Raw genomic sequence first — 20,573 nt, 5'->3', positions numbered from 1 at the left:
GGCTTGTCTCAGAGAACAGAGACATCTTCTGTGGGAAGACTTACTCCCTTGGTTAACAGAAAGTGAGCTCCTAAGGTGAACAGATTGCATAATTAAGCTCAATTAAGTAAGCACAACATGCCCCGTAACAACACTCTCTGCTTGGTGAAGTGCTAAAACAGCACTCTTGATTTCTGGCAATCTACCTCAAGGAATCACCCTTTTCTCCTTCTACCCAGCTACCAGTTCCACGATGCTGTATCATGAATTTTAGCTATTCTGCCAAAGATGTTATCGGAGAGGCAAAGAAAAATATCCTATAGCTACGAGCAGGAAATAAAACAAGTATCTGAGCAGGGGCCATGCTCTGAGCGAACACCCGTTCCATGCAGAGTGTACGGAGGCAACTTCGGAAGGCAGGGCACTTTTTGTGCCACTGGCTCCTGGGCATGTTTCAAAAGAGAGTTTTCATCCCTTTCAGCAGATGGCTTGTAGCTTCAGGAAAGCCCTGTGCTGGGCCACAAGGGCCAGCAGAAAGCAGGAGCCACACAACTAAAGGATGCAACAGCAGTAGGGAGGACCAGCTAAGCCAAGCACCAATATACAGCCTAAGGTATCCAAGAGAACTGCTCCAAACAACAAACCCTGAAGATGTTGTAATATTCCCAGAAGACACCACATCATGCTTTGATTGTATATTTCTTCTTACTATGTTACACATTTCCTAAATTAATTACTGTTTTGCTGCTGCTTTTATTGCAGCTCACATAAAAGTACTACAGAAATTTCCTCACCTCCAGGATAATTCAGTGCCCAGAACAACACATTCCGCTTTGCACTTCTGGTACCAGAAGATGGAGCCATGTACTCACAGTTTCACAAAGTAATTTTTTTTTCTCTGCTCTCATAAAAAAAATCCATGAAGGTGACAGTGCTTAGAAACTGCTTCCTTACCTAATATGAACTTGCTATTTTACTGCACTTGAGTGCACAGCTAATCTGCTGTCTTACCCCATGTCACCTGCCCCTTCTGCATTTCCATAGCAACTGAATATTACTTACTGCAAGTAAATATTTTACAAATTGCATTCTGTATCAAATGAAAACAGCAAATGGAACCAAATTAAAACAGGCATTTCCAACTGGTCAAATATCACACTTCCTATTTCCCTCCAGAAGGGATATATCCCTAAGCGAAATCACGCACACCCCAGAATCATTCATCAATCTCAGACTAACTTCTCATCTTAAGGCAGAAAAAATGTGGTTATGATCTCATAGCTACTTGCTGTCCCACAACTTAAACACACATCCAGAGGAGACAACAGGACAGGTTTGTGCTCTGCAAACCCTTCAGCACACACTGAGTAGTTGGTGCCCCTGGGGAGACCTGTGCCCATCCCAGCAGCACGGTGCAGCCTTCCCAGTGCAGATGGTTACCAAAGAGGTAAGGAGCAGCTTCTTTTCCTCACTGTTAAGACCAATACCTTGCTCTATTTTGGCTGTATGGCCCCCAGTCCTAGAGAGTCAAAATCAAAGCAAAGTCATGAAATGACTAACAAAGCCAGCAGAGATCTCTCAGGTAAGAAAGTTTATCACTAAAAAGTACTGTCAGGTCTTTCCATGTCCTTTCCTGCCCTAGCAGTGTCTCAAGTGACTACAGAATAGTTTCAAATGTGCAGATATATTTATTCTGTTTGTCTCTCTTTCAGGCCGGGTTTGGGACAGCAGAAGATGGCAACTAGTTTTATTCTAAATCAGGTAATTAGCACAATGCTGCAACCTCTTAATCACTAAATAGCTCTCAAAAAAAAAACATAAAAAATCAAGTTAGGGAAACAGTCTGTTCAAATGGTCCACCAAACAATACAACATTTCTTTTTGTCAGAACCTAAACACAGGACAGACTGTGTGGCCTCTTCAGCGGGAGCCCTGTGACTTGTTGCCAGCAGCACAAGCTCATACATCACTCAGGAGCTCAGATCTCACCTCTCCTGGGGAACCACCATCTGATTGGGGAAAACATGACAGTGTGTGTGACACCGGCTGCAGCTCATGCTGAGTGAGGTTTTGAGATAAGTGTCCTCCTCCATCTGGAATTCACAGGTGCCACCAGGCAGCTTGAAAACACACATTAAATAAAATACTAGTTATTGATAACTCTCAGGTTTTATTCCAAAAAAATTGTAGGCTCTTGCACATCTCAAACAATTAATTAAGTAGCCACGGAGTGACTAATCTAAAGAAAATGTCACACAAACTCTTTTTTTTCCATTTATTTCAGTGCTATGGCCTGAAGCTCAGGTATAGCTTCAGTTGCCACGATATCTGAACAATGTCCTCAGGTCTCATTCAAGGTCCCTCTGTCATTTTTTGGACAATCACTAAAACTTTGGATGTTTCCTCTGCCTATAAGACAAGGATAATGCTCAATGTCCTCAGTGGAGCACTGCACTCTGGAGTCACTTTGGAGCTGCAGAAAGGCTCAGTAAAAGCGTAAGGGCACTGCTGGCTGGGGACCCAAGTGAACTTCCACACACTTCTCCCTCCACAACCTGGGTCCCCTGCAGAGCAGCCAGAGCCTCAGTAGCTGCTCCAGGCAAGCTTCAGGAGAAGCAGATATCTCAGCCAGGCACCTGGTGCAGGCAGAGGTCAGCTGTGCAACACAGCATCCAAAGTGGCTCCAGCAGATGTGGACTAAGCCAGATCTGCTTCGTGCTAGGTAACGAGTTTTACACTTCCAATTAAGAGGCAGTTTTACACTTCCATACAGTACATTAGCTGCATCCTGAATATTTCACCTTCACTGTTCAAGCTTAATAGAGAGCCCTAGAAAGAAATGGAAATTCCAGACGCAGACGTGGGGTTCCTACTGAAGCTCTGCACTGCACTAAGGCATCCAGCTGAGGAAACCTCTGGGAGGAAGAGAAGGACGTCACTCTGCGCATGGACCATTGTGCCTGCAAGACCAAAGGGAACTCGAGCTCCTTTGAAAAGAGACCAAACATATCACTTAACAAAAACAAGGCATCCTACAATGAACCTCCCTTTCCCATATTTATTCCTCTCTAAACACAGCAGTGCACAGATTATAGGAAATGGTTTTACATTTAACTTCAACCCCAAGTGGTAAAGAAACGGATTGTATCTCACAACGTAAATTTGCATCTACCATCATTTAATGGATGTTTTATACATGCTATGTACTACTGTGTTTTTATGGAAAGGCAAAAAAAATTACTTGGGAATTTGTTTTTAATTAAGCAATAAGGCTCAACAGGGTACTGCTATCATGCAATAAAACCACTCCTGGGGTGTTGTGAGGCATTTGGTCCAGATGAGTGCTTCAAATCACCCCCAGATTGTGATTAGATGATTACTCCCTGGAGTTAATATTAGATGGTTCTCTCTAGAGTTGTCTTATTGCTATTATAAAAAGTCTTCAACATGGGGAAACTAAGTAGCTTTTGTGCTTGAAGAAGATGAAGTTCACAGTTTTGACTGTTGAGTGGCTGTCTGAGCTGTGTGGGTCCCATAGATCAATTTACCTACTTAGCATGCGTGAAAGATCATCTCAGTGCATTTCTTTGACCCAAACAGTTTCACAATTAAGTGGCTTCCTTTTTTTCTATGAGATGGAAAGATATAAAGAGATAAATAACTCCAAAATAAAGCAATCCCAAGACAAAGAGCTGAGGAATTTGATTCTGAGATATATATTACTGGCTTTATCTTTTTGTAGGGAATAATGAATTCTAATCACAAATATGCTAATTGTATTAATGAAGGCTAATGCATGCAGTAGTAGTAAAAGATTCTCCCAAGTTGGGTGCATGAGGAGGTGCACGGCCTGAGGCATTTGTGGGGGCTCCCAAGCTAGTAAATTCAAACGGCTCATGGTACAGAGCCAAATTGTGGTGCTCTCCCCTGCCTCCCCCAGCTGCTCTTCAGGGTTGAGGTTAAAGTATTTCATTTTGGAAGAAAAACAAAATCAAAACTAGAGCCTTCCGCACATCTCAGTACACCAGGAAGAACTCTCAGGAAACACTAACTCTTGCAGGCACCTTCCACTGCCAAAGGCCATGAGAGGGGATGGTACCACAGGTGTGCAGTTTTCGCACAGTCTCTTGACCTGCGGTATACAGCAGAGTCCCCCACTCCTCCTTCAGATGTCCCCATAGGGACAAAAAAACCACTCCTATTACACTTCTCACAGAGACAACAAGTTTTACACTTCCAATTAAGATGTGATCCTTCATACTCATTATTTGCACTCTGGTCTTTGTCACATCTCTAGCCTTGCACAACCCAGTGAGTGAGTTTCTCTAAAAGGCAATGAATCTCCTTCCACCACAAAAGATACCTCTGTGGTTCCTCTTTCAGCTCAGCAGCTCTCCTTTTAAGATCCAACATGCCTAAGGACTCTCAGACAAGCTGCGGTTTATCCTTTCGATGGCCAGTATGTCGACAGAACACCTTGAAATACCCATTGCCTTTTTGTTTACCCTTACATTTGAACAGCATGAAAGGAAATAAATATTTCCTTACTTTTTCCTTCCCCTTTCACAGAACCCTCTGCAATACTCACTCAATGCACAAAACTTCCTCCGATGCCCAGGGCGCTCACAACACATGCCCTCCTTCATGGCACTAATGCAGGGCAGGGTGCAAGTCTATGAGTCTACATTTCCAAGCAAGACACAGCTCAACCTGAGCAGCAGGAGGAGAGAGACCACAGCATGTTCTTCACGTAAATAGAAGCCATATCCATGTGCAAAGCAGGGCTTCTGAATGAAACTTATGTGTCTTTGACTAATCAGTCGATCATAGGTGAACACATTTACATCTTTTTAAATTAACTGATGATTATCACATTCTTGTTCCTGTGCTTTTTCAACTGTTTTAATATTTGAAATAGCTAATCTACCTAAGTTTAGTGTTTGAAATACTTAATTGTTCACTATGATTTATCTTCTGCAATAAAAGTATGCTGTGAATATGAGATCACTGTTTAAATAGAACAGCAATAGTAAGGAAAAAGTTTAGATGAAGAATATGCACAGAATAATATTATTTTGGGAGCAAGGTCGAGCCCAAAAGACGGATTACTCTGTTAGACCAACTTTCAGCAGATTTTTCAGAAATGTTTTTCCCTCATATGTATTTCATATTGATTCTCTAACATTATACTTCTCATTGCACTGGCTATTTGCACCTTCTCACAGTTCTGGCATCTTATGAACTCTAACTCACCCCTTTTTCACCTTCCCCTTTTATATTTTGATAAGAACCTCCTTCCATTGCTAGAAAAACACCACCCAGAGATGGTGGTCTGGCAGTTTGCCAAGCTTACTGCTTGCTTTTGTGTGTACCCACCGATCTTCAGAATAGAGCAAACTTCTGAGCTTTCCTCCTTGTGTGCCTCCTTACCAGGCAGCCTTCGTGTGAGACTGGAGATGGCCAAACTCAAGGTGACTGACCCACATGATGGATCCACTCAAAAAACTAACACGAAGTTCAGAGAGTGTATGTGCTGCTGAAGACAAAAAGGAACCACGAGTTAGTTGCACCGCCTGAGAAAAAACAGGCCAAGAAGCCCAGACAAAAATGTTCTCCTTTGAAACACTGCAACAATCTCTTATTACCTGACAGGAGCCAATTTCATAATGCTGGCATTTTTTACGGAAACGTTGCTTCCATAGCTCTTCCATAGCTGTGTCAACATTCGCAGCAGTATCTCACATTTCCAGCACTATTCCACAATCTCTGCAGCACGTCAGTCACAGGATGTGTTTATGTCCACCAAGGCTGTTGAGAATAAATGCAGCTATTAATTTGAGGAAAACTGACTTTACTGTTTTCCTCAAAAAGTGAAACTCGCTTGAGGAAAAGTTTTGTTTTCTTCACTGCCCAGCAACAGATTTCCCCAGGCAGCAAAGTCCATTTCTTCCCTTCTTGCTTGGATCAGATCAGCTCACTTTGCAGCTATAAACCGCAGCTGCTACTTTTAACCAGACAGCCCAGATCTGTGATGGGACACGTGGTCCTGGGCACTCAGCAAAGCAAGGTCAAGGACAGGTGGTGTGGGACGCTGCAGGGCTGTGCTGTAAAGGAAGACTCGGCCACATCTTGGTGGCAGCAGGTTCTCACTCACCTCTTGGTGCTCCCAGAGGTGGCAGTGATATCAGTGCCCAGTCTACCACACTCCTGCCCACCTTCTTGATTTCACAAGTGCAAACTGGTGGAGTTGGCTTGTGCATGCTTTAAAGTTTTCAAATTTCGTGTTTTAGGAATCCTCTATCTGGTACCACAATACACACTGATGGCTTCATATAAAAAGCTATTCAGTGATGAAACGTCCATAGTATTTTTAGACTTAAAAGGGGGAATCTAAATGAAATCACATGTTTCATGCTGATCCAAAATTCAGCTTCAGATCAGATCTTCTTTCCATTTCTGTAATTACCGTTACAGGCCACTGTGAATACAACAAGCTATTAAAACTGAAATTGGCTTACTAGGCAAATCCTTAGCATTCCTCCCTCCCACTATGTTTCACCACTGCTATTTATCACTGAAAATTAAGAAACAAGAAAAATACCTTATCCCTTGACAGTACTGAGATGTGCAGACAACTGCCAAGCCTTAGTACAAACACAAGCATAGAGCCTAAAAATAGAATTGGTTTGTGCATTGACAACCACTTGTATAACACAGTTTTACACAGCACTTAAATTTAGCCTGCACAATTTACCTTTGTGGTTGTGGCTGGTCATTGAGCACCTCAGTCGCAGCTTTATATGATGGGCACTGTGCCAAGCACTGGGTACACATAACCAGCAGAAACAGTGCTGAAGGCCTGTGAAAGGAAGAACCACACACAGCAAATACCAACACTCTCATGACACAAACTTCCAACTTTACAATCTGCAAATGTGAGTGTTTTTGTGCTCTTTGCATACAGTAACTTTTGTAATTTCAGTGATGAATGAGATTTCTGAGCTGGGATTCGACCTTACGGTGAGGAACACAGGGCAGTGAGTCAGGAGCTCCGGGAGTTCTTCTCATCCTCCTGGTAATTCATGCTGAGCTGAAGCTGGTCTGATGTTGAACATGATGGCAGATCATCCACTTCAGTGATTGAGCTGCACGTGACTTTATCTAACTCTCCATGTTTCAGCTTTACTATCTGTAGAAAGGGTATAAAGCACCACATGGTTATTAGAATTTATGCTGTACTTCAAGACACTAAGATTAAAGCTCTGAACATGTACAAAATACAGCCACAATGTTAAAAAGAGAGAAGGATATTTATTGTATAATATTTCTTTACATGAAAGGCTGAGGGATAAGTACATCTCAGAATTGCTTTCAGGAATATTTTCATCACTCTGACAATCATTCTGCAGCCAGATTCCTAGGAATAATTCAAAACGTGAGCAGCTTTGGGTATTTGAGTTTAGGAGAAGCCACGTGGACACAACAACCCTCAAGCTGGTCTGTCTGCCGCTGCTCCAGCCCAATCCTTAGAACTGATATTTTGCAAGGTGACATTTTTAGACCAGATTTTAAATCTGTACTGACAGAGAGGTGCATCAATCTATTTTTTTGCACTCAGACTTTGAAGCACCTCATTTTTCAAGGATACATATGAGGCTGTGCTGATAGGGCTAGCAGAGATGCAAATCAATTACAGCAATCCAAAAATTCCTAAAACGGGCAGATCTCAGCAGATCTCAGCTGATCTCAGCTGATCTCAGCTCCACTGGGAGCTAGATCAGATAAATATTCATCCCTCCAGACACTGACAAGAACATAGGACAGAGATTATTCACTCTTTTAAGTAACTGGTATAATGAACACATTGACTTACTCACTCATTAAGTAATAAGTTCCAAACTCATTTGGACAAAACCTTGAGTAACACTGAATCTCCACAGTTAGTTAAAATCACCAGCTACCCTATGACCATGGGAGATTCCTTCCATCCTAAACTGAACCTCAAAAACTGAGTTCTATTCAAAATAATTCTATAAAATGTCTGTTTTGTTTAGACATGCACTAAGCATACACTGTGCTCAGAATTTAGCAGATGTTTTTGTTACTATTATAACCTAATCTTTTCCTGCAGGCTGTGATAGTAACTTCTCCACTAGAAGATAATAAAGAGCCATTTTCTCCCCTGTAGAGTTTACCTTTGGCTGACTCAGCCTGAGCAGCTGCAGTTTCCCTTACTTGCTTTGAAATTATAGCATCCCAATTGGGCAAGATATTTCTGCTACTGAGAAACAAGCAGTTTCAGAGAAAATGCCAGAGGTAATAGATCAGATAATACAACCAGAGAAAGGTAAAAAGATTTTAAAAGCTGGTAATTTGGACTGCAGCTTCTCTGAGTGGTCTCACAAACATTTAACTTTTACAACTTGGGGGAAAAAAAAGAGCTCCTGAGTTTGCCTATCAAATAGCTGTTACTGGGTGAACTCTGAGTTTGTATTTTAAGGCATTCAAACTAGGATGTGACAGTTTCCAAAACTAAAACGAAAAACAAAAAAGCAGTTCTCAAGGGCAACTAGTTAAAGTAGGAGGCACAGCACATACTTGGAGGCTTCCCTCGGCCTGGGCAGCAGCTGCCCGAACGCACCTGGACCTTTGATGACTTGAGGAGGGAGGAAGCAAAAACCACCTCCAGAGGCGAGTGGCAGCAGCAGCCCATGGCTCCGCTCAGCCACCACGTCCCTGTCGCTGCCCAGGTGAGCCGGCCGCAGCTGGGCATGGGGACAAGAGTCCCCAGCCAACACCACGGAAAGGGTAACCGGGCAGCGGATTCAAAATGGTTACAGCACGTGAAGGGGGAAAAAAACAACTTAAGAGCCTGTGACTGGCTAAATGTGAATCATTCTGGCACCTAAGGCAACTTCTGACATGTTTAGCTCAGGGCTTTGTGCATTTGCAGTTACTTTTGCACATTTTGGCCAGGACTGGCTCCCCAGGCGCGGTGTCCTGGCCTGGGTGGTTGGGTGAGCTCTTCCTTGGGCATGGGGCAACGCTGGGAGCCCACGAGGGCCGGCCGCTTCCCCTGCTCCGAAAGCCATCTCCCTGAACGTGGCCTACCTGGGTCCATCCCGCGGCATCTTCCAAGGGAAAAGAGTGAAAAAAAAGAAAAAAAAAAAAAAACCCTCCAAACCACAGATACTTTGAGGCTTTAGGCACAGGCACCTGGCGGGCTGCAGCTCCCGCGAGGGCTCGCGCAGAAACTTCGGGAAACAGCCATTTCACTGAGCTCACACCACTGAGCGCGACGGGGAGACGCGTGCGGCGCTCGGCAGCGCGGGCCCCGCGGAATGCGGCCCAGAGGCGGCGAGAGGCAGCCGGGAAGCGGCCGGGCTGTCCCGGGAAGCCCCAGCGCCGGCCCCTCGGCTCCCCACACCGCTTCCCGCCTCCCTCCCCCCGGAGAAGAGAGGGGTGGGCGCGAGGGGGAGGGAGGCGGCGCCCCGTGCCGCACCACGGCTCCCCCTAGCGGCGCCGCCGCCTGCCCCGCGCCGCCTGCCCCGGCCGCCCATTGGCCGGGCGCGCGCGGGGGCGGTGCCAGGGCCCGCGGGACGAGGCCGGCGCGGGGAGCGGCGCACGGAGGCGGCGGGTGCTGCGCGCACAGGTAGGGGCGCGACCGCGGGACCCCCTCTTCCCTCGGGGCAAAAAAGAGACTTGTCCGGTGAAGGCGCCGAGTCTGCGCCGCTCCGGGCCTTGCGCGGCGGCCGGGGGATCCGTTTTGGGGAGCCAAGCGGCACCGAGGAGACGAGCGCCCTGGCTCCGTCCCGGTTGGAGCAAGTACCGCACGCCGCGCCGTTTTGCCACCGGAGCGAGTAACTCGTCCGGGAGCCGCGCTGTGCAGCGCCGGGCCCGGCCGCGGCTGCTGGAGCCCTTAGCCCGCGAGTCGCTTCGGGGTCCCGAGCGGGCCGCGCTGGTGCTGGCGGAGCCCCCGCGCAGCGGAGCGATGCGCTCGGGTCCCGCGCGCCCCGCAGCACGCGGGAAGCTCCTGCCCCGCCAGCCCTTCTCCATGCGGGGCCGGCGCAGCCTTCCCAGGTACCGAACGGGATCTCGAGCTCCCCGCGGGAAGGGGCAGCCCGGCGGGAAGGGGCGGCTCGTGCAGGATCCTGGAGAGGCTGAAGGCCCCGGGCATTTTCCGCTGGTTGGTTTGCCGATCCCTCCTCCACACCTGATCCTATGGGCCATCCCTTGCCTTAGGTATACAAGGAAAACCAGGACTGTCACTTTGGTTTGACAGCAAGGACTGAAGGACAGTGGGTGGAGCAGCAAACAAGGATCTTCACCAAAGCCACCCACCTTAGATACATACAGGCTTGAAAAACATACCCGACTCACTGACCCAGGAGCTTAAGTTGAAATGCGCTGCCTGTTTATTAGCACAAGTTACCAAGTGCTCATTGTTAGAAGATGTAACTGACTCCTGGAGTTGTACACGGAAGAAATGGGGTATTTTTTCCCCTTGAATACCAGTCATGTTCACCGAGCTATATGTTCACAGTGTGATGACTGATTGCATGCGAGAGCCAGCATGTCGTGACAAAACGAAACAACTTTTCTATGCCCTGCCAGAAACCCCTGTCCTAAAAGTAGAACACTAGTAAAGCGCATCCTCCTGCCCTCACTAGGACACCTCTTCTTTTTGCACCAGTGTGCAAAATATTAAATTATAATTATATTAAATTAAAATATTAATATAGTCCTGGGCTTATTGTTTGATGGTTATAGATAGTTGACACTCTGAAATGAAATTTAAACCAACTCCCTCAAACATAAAAAGGTAACATCACACAAGCCTCTGTCGTAAGTGTGCCAATATGTGTATTACCTAGTAACTTCCACAATCCTTTTGACCTGGCAGAACAAACTTGGATAAGCAAACAAAAATGTCTACCAAAATAAATCAAGTGGAGTTAAATCTTGATCACACTCATGTTTGAAAATGAGCTGGTTTACATTTTCTGGCTCTTTGCTGACACCCTTTTTATCACCATTAAGAGCCGGTACATGGAAAGCTCTAAGAACAGAGTTGTTCCAGGCACCACACACGCTTGGAAGTGTGGACCACGCTTCTAAAATACAAAGAATAAAACTGAAAGATGCGATCTTATGTAAAGAGCTGGGGCTTTCTAATCTGGAAGCATTAATAACTGAGAAGTTAGCCACAGCAGTACATAGGAGTTCCTAAACAATTTCTTTTATATATGGCTATTCCTTTAGGCCTCTAACCACGGCATATACAGAACCTTCCTCAAATCATTTAATTCCCTGCAAGTCCTGCAGAGCCCCCACAGTCCTTAACGCTTACCGTGGCAGGGGGAGAGGTGACAGCACAATGGTGGTCAAACCCAAATGTCATTTGCTGACATTGAAGAGAGCAGGAATAACAGCTTTGGTTTATCCCATTTGGTGTTGCTGGTGCCAAAAAGTATTTTGTTGCACTTGATGTGTTTCCACACCAAGCTTTCCAACCTGTAATTTCTCGTCTTCTTTTTCCTCTTTTCTTTTTAGTGTTCCTTTCCTTACAACCCGCCCTGTCCAAGCTTTTCTTGGTAAGAAACCTGAGGACAACACATCCCAGCATAGGTAAAACTCCAACTATTTGAAGTGAGGGAGTTTACAGCTGTGGACTGTATTTTGCTCCCCTATACTTCAGCCCATTTATGGCCCAATTTTGTGCAATTAGGAGGGAGGGGAAAAAGAAAGTGCTGCACTGTGCAACCCAAAATAGACTTGTATGTAGATCTTGTAGCAGAACCTCTCCCTCAATATATGGATCCAGTCAGGCTGGCAAATCGCAGAGGGGAATGAAGTCTTTCTCCTCTCCTGACAACAAATAATAAATTCCTTCATATAGCTCCTGAATATGTGTATTGAAATGGGAGGTTCTTTAGGGCATTACTTCAGCCACTGCTCATCTAATCCCACCCTTCCACATCTGGTTCTTCAGAGCAGTGCTTATGATGAGCATCTCGTGACTACAGGCTGTTGGCTCAGCGTTGCTCTCCAGGGAGTGGGGCACGGGCGCATTCTTGCGCTCAGCATGCCAAGGCCGGCCTCCTCCTCTCCCTCCATTTGTTCCTCAGAAAGCACAAAGCTTTCAGAAACACCTCCTTACTCCAGAGCTGCTCATTTCTCTGACTTCTTCTAAAGGTGGTTTCTTATGCTGCTACTGACTCTTTGATGCTTCTTGTTGTAAATATGTACATTGTTGTTAATTTTAAGTTGCATTTCATATTGAAAGACGTGCATGAGTGAATATACTCAGTCCTGTCCAACTCCATCAAATCTATCTGGTGCTTCTGGTGCCCTGAAGAAAAAAATCTTTGCAGAAGGAACGCAGAACTGCTTCTCAATCCCTTCTGTTTGAGGGAGACCATGGTTTTTGTTCTCCTAGTGCCTTGTCAGCTCATATTCACCTTAGGATGTCAGGATCAGAGAAAGTCATGTAAGGTTGTTCTGGGACCGATCGTCACGGAGTAGCTGGGGCTGGCGCAGGCAATGCTCGCGCTCTGGCAGACTCCCAACAAGGCCCTGTGCTGCCGAGGGTGCTGTCTCTGTGGATTAACATGAAATCCCTTTGACATGCAGTCACAGGCGCCAGCTTTTTAGAAGCAGTGGCCACAAAACTCTTCTTGGTGAAAGCTGTTTCTGCAGATCGGGTCATTTCATTGAGGTTTCCTCCTGGGGCTAAACCAGTGCCTCAACTTTCTGCAGACAGCAGGGAAATTCAGCACGTCCTGACCAGCTCCAAAGAAAAATACTCTTACGACTCAGAAGAATTAAGCACTCTGTTAAATGGCTGGGGCAAGAGATAAACAGCGTGCAGCAACCTCGAGCAGCTACTCTGTGGTTTCCCTTCTAGCAGTCTGAAGAAGTGCTTTGGGGTGAAGGGCAAGACAAGAATGTAAATCATCATTATCCCAAAGACACAGGACTCAGCATGGTATCCTCTTCCTATCTGGGTTCCAACATTTCACAGCTGTAAAGCTTCAGTACAAATAGGATGGGAAGAAACTTCTGGACAGGGGCTCTGTATTAGTGATTCTATGAAGTGCTAATAGAAACTAGGGCTACACACATTCCTGTGATCTGTGAGCTACCTCGTGATCGCTGAACTACCTCGCTTTAAGAGGAAATGACTCACTTTCTCGTGGATGTTAGCCAGTATGGTCTTGGGGTATTACCATTAAACACAGAAGGAATTAGGGGCAAAAAAAAAAAAAAATCAACTTGCAAACATTGCTTTCCTTCCTAGAAACCAGGGATAGCAAAATATTTGCTTTTGCTTCAGAGTATCTGTATGTTTTTAAAAAAATCTAGGTCCTAGGAAAATAATGGTATAAGGAAGGATGAGCCTGCTTTCTTCTACTTCTCCTTCAGCAGAGGTCAGGACATTTTCAAAATGATGCATGTTTTAACTGGAAGCACCCATGCCCAAACATAGCTGGGGTAATGGAGGCAGGTGTTGGCTCCCACAGGTTTGTTCACGTGGATTGTGCTTTTTTTAATTTCCTTCGTCATTCAAGGAGGAGAGGCAACAAACAACAGAGCATCCCAGCCCCTTCTTCTAAAACGTTACCTTGGCTCTGGCCCCAAATGGCAGAGCCAGAAATGGGAGACTTGCTCCAAAGAGCATGGGTTTCCTCCCTGCACATGCAGCCACCTACAACCCGTTAGCTGAGCGCACGAGCACGAGGCCCGCACTGGGAGGGCAGGCACAGCAAGGAGACGTGCCCAGATCCTCAAACCATTACAGTACCTCCTGTGCAACTAATTTCCATAACCATAAAAGTACCACCTAAAAGGTGTGTCAGAGCAACCTGCTTTCTCTCTGATGGGAACACAGTTTTACGGATAGAAAAGGCTGTACTGGAACAAGCAATTCTGCATTAGAGGGCTTGCTTTGCTTTAAACTGAACAACTTTAGCTAGCCACTAAAGCAGGTTGGAAACTTGTGTTTATTACTTTTTAAAAGTAATTTTCCACAGTAAAGAGCAAAGAAGAGATTAATCGTAATCTCAGTTTAGTTTTGAAATTTCTCACCTGGGTGAGTTTGCTCGCTGGTCTCCTGCTGGTGCCAGGGTTTGGTGCAGCTTCACCACTTCCGTTTTCTTCCTCTCTGCAGAGCGAGTTGGAGATGGTGGACCACCTTGTAAACACGGAGATCAACAGCCAGCGTATTGCTGCCGTGGAAAACTGCTTTGGAGCATCTGGGCAGCCGCTAGCTGTGCCAGGAAGGGTCCTTTTAGGGGAAGGGATTTTAACCAAAGAATGCCGCAAGAAACCCAAGCCTCGGATATTCTTCCTTTTCAATGACATCCTCGTGTACGGGAGCATAGTGATCAACAAAAGGAAGTACAATTCCCAGCACATCATTCCCCTTGAAGACGTCACTTTGGAGACTCTGCCAGACACCTTGCAGATGAAGAACCGCTGGATGATCAAAACCTCAAAGAAGTCCTTTGTGGTTTCTGCAGCCTCCCTCACAGAGAGGAAGGAGTGGATCAGCCACTTGGAGGAGTGCATCAGGCACCTGCTGACAAAGACGGGCCGGCAGCCCTCCACCGAGCACGCGGCCCCGTGGATCCCGGACAAGGCAACAGACATCTGCATGCGCTGCACCCAGACCAAGTTCTCCACACTCACGCGAAGGCACCACTGCCGCAAGTGTGGCTTCGTCGTGTGCGGAGACTGCTCCAGGCAGAGGTTCCTGATGCCACGGCTCTCCCCCAAGCCGCTGAGGGTCTGCAACCTGTGCTACAGACAGCTACTGGCTGAAAAGAAGAAGGAGGCGGAGGCCGGACTCAGGCAGCCAGAGCAGTTCCACGCTGCCATGCCCGGCTTCGAACCTTCTAGTGGCGATGACAGTGACAAATCTGATGATGACAAAGTAGACCAATGGCCAGCAGACACAGAGTTTTATACCTCAGAAGTATCTTGGTCATCTTTCCATAGCTGACCATCTTGGGAACAAGTGGCATTTGGAAACTGGGAAGCCAACTTCCAGCCTCCAATGCATGTCCTTCTTAATATTTTCTGTGGAGGCCATGCCTGGGAAGCTGGATTTTGGCCTCTGCTTATGCTATTTGTTTTGGGGATAGGGATGGGAAGTTGCCTTTGGTAATTCTGAGAATTTGTGTCATATAACACAAGCTTAGTGAAGAGCAAGGACTAAGGTAGATGAGACCTGAAGATCAGTGCTGGTCCAAATGAGTTCATCTTCTGTGCCCTAGTTTTCCTGTCTGCAAAAATGAAGCAATACTAACTTATTTTCTTAAATGTTTTGAGATCTGCTGTTGGAAGGAAAAGGAGCAAGAAATGATTGATTTTAAAAATGCTTGTCTGCTAGGTAAGAGTTTTTGTCTGTCTTAGCTTAAAGGACCTCCAGATGGGACCTGCTGCTTTTGATGCCTGTTTTCTGTTTTCTTTGTGGAAAAGAGAACTTCCAGGGCTGGCATTTTCCTTAAGCATCTACTTTAAAAAAATCTCATTGAAAGTGTACAAGCCCAACTGGACAGCTTCTCATCTCTGTATGGCAAGATAAGCACAGGCTTTGGTTTCTACGCTAGGTTTTCTGAACCTTGGAAACACTACGGAAATTGTGCTCTGAATGCAGAGAGGTCATATGAGGCTTGATGAGAGCAGCCTTTGCAAAGTGCTGGTACATTCAGTTCTCTTGTGGAAAGAAGCAATTTTGGTGATGACAGGTAAGCAGAAAAGGAGGAGGAGAAAAGAGGGTGGATAAGATTTTAACGTGGAGGAATGAGATAAGGAGGAGGCTTCCTGAAGTTGACTAAACTAAGTGCAGATCTCAAAATAGGTGGATTCACCAGATTACCAAAGTCTTGTTTAACTTAAAATAAAAGAATAGCCCATGGAAGGAGAGCTGCTAAAAGTCTTGAAGGAAGATCCAGAAAATGCCTTAAAATAGGATATTATGAGGTGCAGCATTTCACCTTCTACTTGCCTCCCGAGCAAGGCCCGAGGGAAATGGATGCTTACAGGTGTGCTCATCTCACTTGTATCAGTCTCACCGAGTTCAAGTTAAGATCCTGACTGTGGTTTTTCTCAGGACTAGAGCCTAAGACTTTATAGTTAACTTAATTTGAACTTTTAAGTTCATGTCAGGTTAAAAATAAACCATTTTTACTCAAATATTTTATCCTACTATAGTGTGGGAATAAATATACTGAAAGTTAGACAACAGCAATTGTATTGCAGCAGACATTTATACAACAAAATCTCAATTATTTCTTAGTATATTTTTGTACTATGTATTTTATATTCTGGAAAAGGAACAAGGCTGAGAGTATGCTTCCAATGTTGCGAGCCGTTTCCTTACCATTATCTGGTTCAACTGCCGCATTGCATGCCAAATGGCCAGACTGAGGTTTTTAAATTTATGTTTAAAATAATCATTGTTACTTTTTTGTAAACTGCCATTGTCCAATGAATTTGTATTATGTGAGTGTGAATAAAGACATGGCCAACAGGAGGAAGCCAAAAAAATACAACAAACAGTGTGTGGTTTTTTAACAAGAGTCTTAAGAAACAGTACACATGCTTTGATTTAAGTGTGGCTAGCCCAGCATGAATTCTGATTTTTCAGAAACTCCTCAGTCATGGAATGAATGTTCTGGTCTTCCCTTTGCTATTTTAAGGTGCATATGAGTGAAGAATTGCTAAATCTGATGCTTCCTTTCTGTTTATCCCATTCTTTCATCTGACCAAGTTTTCCAATTCTTTCGCAATCCTCTGCAGTAGTTTATGTTAATAGAAATGGTATTTTTCCGGTGGGGACATAGCTTAGAGTGGGTCAACAAACTTCATGACCTAAACAGATGTTTCTGTTTTTTAAAGTAGTAAGTACACAAAGCTCTGCTTTTCCCATCCCTCTTATAGTTCAGTGCATAACTCTGAGGAGCAGTGATTGTTTTTATAATGTCTCCCACCCACCAGAAGGGTGTATATGAAATGCAAACAGAAAACGACCTTAAAAATAAACAGACATTCGAACAGTTCAGAAGCCAAAAATAGCACAGTTGTTGAATAAGCTTCCATACTTAAGTCTCAGTTCTGTACTCCTTAGACCAGCAAAACTCCCATTTCCCTCCCAGTAATTGGTTCAGAAATATATTCCAGTTTTCAATCTACTCCACAGTTCTCTTAGTGATAAAAAATGCCTTCTTATAGAGCAAGACCTTTTCCTGGTCAGAATCAATCAATCAATAAATAAATAAATAAATAAATACTTTCTGTGCATGTGGTAGTTCATGGCCTTTCCTGAAATGCAGAGATCTTCCAGCAAGCCTCACCTTCCGCTTTCTTACAGAAAGCAGGTATGGAGAAGAGTCAAAAGCTGTGACACTTGAGTAAAAGGGTGACTAGTTACCATCTCCAACACTGGCATTTTCAGTATCAGTCTGAATGTAGCATTTTGGGGCTAGGGTGCACATTGGTACTTGCATATCCATGGACTTCCACAGAGGCTGGGGCCGGAGGAGATCTGAGAGGACACTTCACATGGAAAGTCTAAGTAACCTGTGAGTCCTAAATTGTTAATCTGCATGGTAAGAGGAGTCTGCCTAGGAAAAGATGAGGAAATTCAAACAAAGTCTCCTCTTTTTTTTCCTTCCGCTTTTTAGTTTTCTTAGCTGAGCATGGCTGCTCAGCACTGGGATTAGAGCCTGGGACTCCTGGCTTACAGCCTGCTGAACACATGGGTTTTACATCACTGTTTGTGCTTTTATAGCCCATTTTGGAGTCTTCCAGCCTGATTCCGTTCTATTTCCAGTGTATTAATAGGGCATTTCCTATTTTTTGTTGTTTTTAAAGCCGCATAAATCTATTACTGGAGATTTGTTAAAGTTTGCCAAGGAAAGGATAATAATGCATCCAGAAGAGCAACTGCATTTGAAGGGACAGGCAAAACTGGAATTTTAACACCAGAGCTGCTGAAATTGCTGAGGATTTTCCAGCAAAATGATAGGAAAATGGAGCTGAATGCCATGCAATGACGGAATCCACATCAGCTCTGTAAAGTCAATAGGATAAGGAAAATGCTGTTACTGTGGGAGCCAATCCCAAAAGCAGAATGAAAGGTAACTCAGAGATTAGATTTGATTGTAAAGAAAGGGTCAAAGAGCTTCAACAAAAACCGTGTGCTCAGCCTTCCTGGGAGTAAAGCCAAAGAACCACAAAGTCAAGTGCACGGTGCTGACTCAGCACCGTTCCCAAACTCGCTAAGGCAGTAACGTTAACATGAGCCAGTTTCACTGTCAAATTCTTGCTCCAAGCTACTTAAACAGTTTATCCAGGAAGGAATTTCGGCTCTGCTACAGCCCATGGTCTCTTCAATTCTCTACTGTTACAAGGCTCTTTTTTGTTTTCTTCATCTTGAGTATTTTGGTCAACAACATGAACTGATGAGCACAGAGGGCCAAAACCTTAGCACAGAGGGCTGAGCTTGATCTCAAACAGAAAACACAGGCTTCTATTTTCTGACTTTTTCTTCTCTAAGCCTTAGATATTTAAGAAAGGAGTTAAGAGAAAGAGGAAGTTAAACTGCATTTACAGTCACTTCCACAGAGGACACAGGATTGCAAAAGAGCTCCAACAAACAATTGCCCAACCAACCATGACCTGAGCACTGGAGATGCTCTCCAGAGCCTCGGGGCCGAGTCCCAGGGATTGGGATGGAATTCCCTGTTGGCTCCGAGCGAGCTCCTCAGCTTGTGCCAAATACGATTCACTAATGTGGATGACCAGAATGGACCTCCCCAACCAAAGCAGCAACCAGGAGCACTGGTTAAGGGAAGCTGGCTCAGAGAGGAAGCTTAGTCCAGCCCACTCCTAACACAGGTAGGAGATCACATAGCTCCCCAAGTGCCAGCAGTGACCACTCCAATCTTTCCACCCATAGGGAAGGCCACACTGGCCTAGTTTTCCCAAATCCCTATGAAAGGGGAGATCAGAGGTCTCTGGTGAGTTCCTTTTTCCACATCATGAGGTGAAGCACAGGGTGCAACAAACAGCCTGGTCTGGTTTCTGCTGCACGTCATGTGCAGGGGAAATCACAGGGCTGCACACGTGTGTGAGAAAGAGTCTCTCCTGCCTGAACATCATTCCGTAAAACCCCCAAGAGAAAGAGCAGTCAGTGCTCAGTTCTTGGAACGGCAACCAACGGAGAACAGGCAGGCAGGGAATCAGCAGCTAGTGCTGAGTAACAGTGAGAACTCCCTTTGAAGTTGGCACTTTGTTTTCTTTCCAGTCAGACACAGAAATGGAAATAAGTCATAAGCAGGTTTTCCATAAGCCTCTTGGACAGCAATTCACAGGCAACAATAGCAAGTTACACAATCTGTTTCCAGTTCTCTATAATAGGAAGGGTAGAAAAAGAAGCAGCTAACCGTAAGATGTGGTTCCTAGGAAGCACTCCCGCCTTGTGCCCTCTCTTGCACGGTCCTGCCATGGCTGTGCATGCCCGCTCCGCAGAGGATGCTCCAGCACCGGCTTCCACAGCGCAGCCAGGAGCCCTGCACTGCCGGGGTCCCAGGGCTCGCCTGGTGGAACGCTCCTCACAGCTCTGTCTAGCCTTATTTCTGATTAGAGAACACTTGGTTCCTATTTTCATGAAAGCATCTTTTCTCCTTATGCTTTTATCCTAAAAACAATACGTTTTGGTGAGAAGCCTTAGAAAAACAGGATTTGGGAAGGGAAAAACATTAGCTCAAGGCCAGCCAGGCCTCTCTTTCTCTAATGGAGAACAACTGAAAAGGTCACTTTTTTTTTTTCTCCTCCTTAAATCAGAATAACTACATATAGGGGTAAAGCAAAAGTCTTAATAGTTTCATCTATTAAAAAAAAAAAAAAAAAAAAAAAAAGAGAGAAGAAATGTGACACTGAGGCCTTTCACAGTGTTTTATCCTTCTCCCATCCAAAGCCACCAGAAGGAAATCTCCCATAAGACAGACCCCCAAATAACCATTAGCCTCTGTGACTGCATTCAGCACAGACCCAGATTCAAGAGATACTTGATCTACTCTGACACAAATTCATCTCTTGGATGAATGCCCTAATTGATACGGGATGGATGTGTATTCTGATTGTGAAAACAGATCATCCAAGCATCAAAGAACTAAAATAATCATCAAATACATTCTGTCCCATATTAACTGAATTTTTCACAAAAACAGGTTCATCCAGCTATCCAAATAGCTAATTTATTGTAAGGATAATCGTCACTAACTGCAGTCCCACTGGCATTCAAGAAGCTGTTCTTTGTCTGTCCTGTATTTACATACAGAGAAAGTGAGCGCGTGTGCAGGGGGAGAAACTCTGTGTCACCTGCTGGACCGATGCATTAGTCCACGTGCCACCTCCTCTTTCCACATATCAGCAGACAAGCAGCACAACCCCTGTGCCTGGGGCTTCCCATCAGGAAAGCAGCACTTAGAGAGGGACCATTTCAGCTCTCCTCGACTGTTGTGACAGCATTTAATGGCTTAACTGGGTGTGGTACAGTGTGCAAGCCATAAAGCCCAGAGTGC

General features: G+C 45.1%; 1 protein-coding gene and 2 long non-coding RNA genes across 4 annotated transcripts; 2 read left to right on the top strand and 1 right to left on the bottom strand.

The window, feature by feature from the left end:
• Positions 1-1,689: 1,689 nt before the first annotated feature.
• LOC112949899 lies at positions 1,690-2,498 on the top strand. The gene is made up of 2 exons (XR_003249900.1): positions 1,690-1,740; positions 1,868-2,498. It is a non-coding gene; the product is annotated as an uncharacterized LOC112949899 (long non-coding RNA).
• Positions 2,499-5,474: 2,976 nt separating this feature from the next.
• Positions 5,475-6,823, bottom strand: LOC112949934. Its single transcript, XR_003249912.1, has 3 exons — positions 6,734-6,823; positions 5,625-5,787; positions 5,475-5,515 (listed from the first exon to the last, which is right to left on the bottom strand). It is a non-coding gene; the product is annotated as an uncharacterized LOC112949934 (long non-coding RNA).
• Positions 6,824-9,616: 2,793 nt separating this feature from the next.
• PLEKHF1 (pleckstrin homology and FYVE domain containing 1) lies at positions 9,617-15,306 on the top strand. Of its 2 annotated transcripts, none has more exons than XM_026042430.1 (2): positions 9,617-9,631; positions 14,150-15,306. In XM_026042430.1, exon 2 carries the CDS (start codon positions 14,162-14,164, stop codon positions 14,981-14,983), a length of 822 nt encoding a protein of 273 aa, XP_025898215.1. In that variant the 5' UTR covers positions 9,617-9,631; positions 14,150-14,161; the 3' UTR covers positions 14,984-15,306. The 2 variants fall into 2 exon arrangements, with proteins under 2 accessions (XP_025898215.1, XP_025898214.1); XM_026042429.1 differs by lacking the exon at positions 9,617-9,631 and adding an exon at positions 11,572-11,607.
• Positions 15,307-20,573: the final 5,267 nt, after the last annotated feature.

Source organism: Nothoprocta perdicaria, unplaced genomic scaffold (assembly GCF_003342845.1).
Source record: "Nothoprocta perdicaria isolate Ctin4 unplaced genomic scaffold, notPer1 scaffold_30, whole genome shotgun sequence".
NCBI lineage: Eukaryota > Metazoa > Chordata > Aves > Tinamiformes > Tinamidae > Nothoprocta > Nothoprocta perdicaria.
Note: the sequence above shows the minus strand (reverse complement) of the source record. Positions and strands in the feature narration are given on the sequence as shown.

Coding starts and splice junctions, on each gene's coding strand:
- PLEKHF1 (XM_026042430.1), top strand. CDS start 14,162: ATGGTGGACCACCTTGTAAACACGGAGATCAACAGCCAGCGTATTGCT.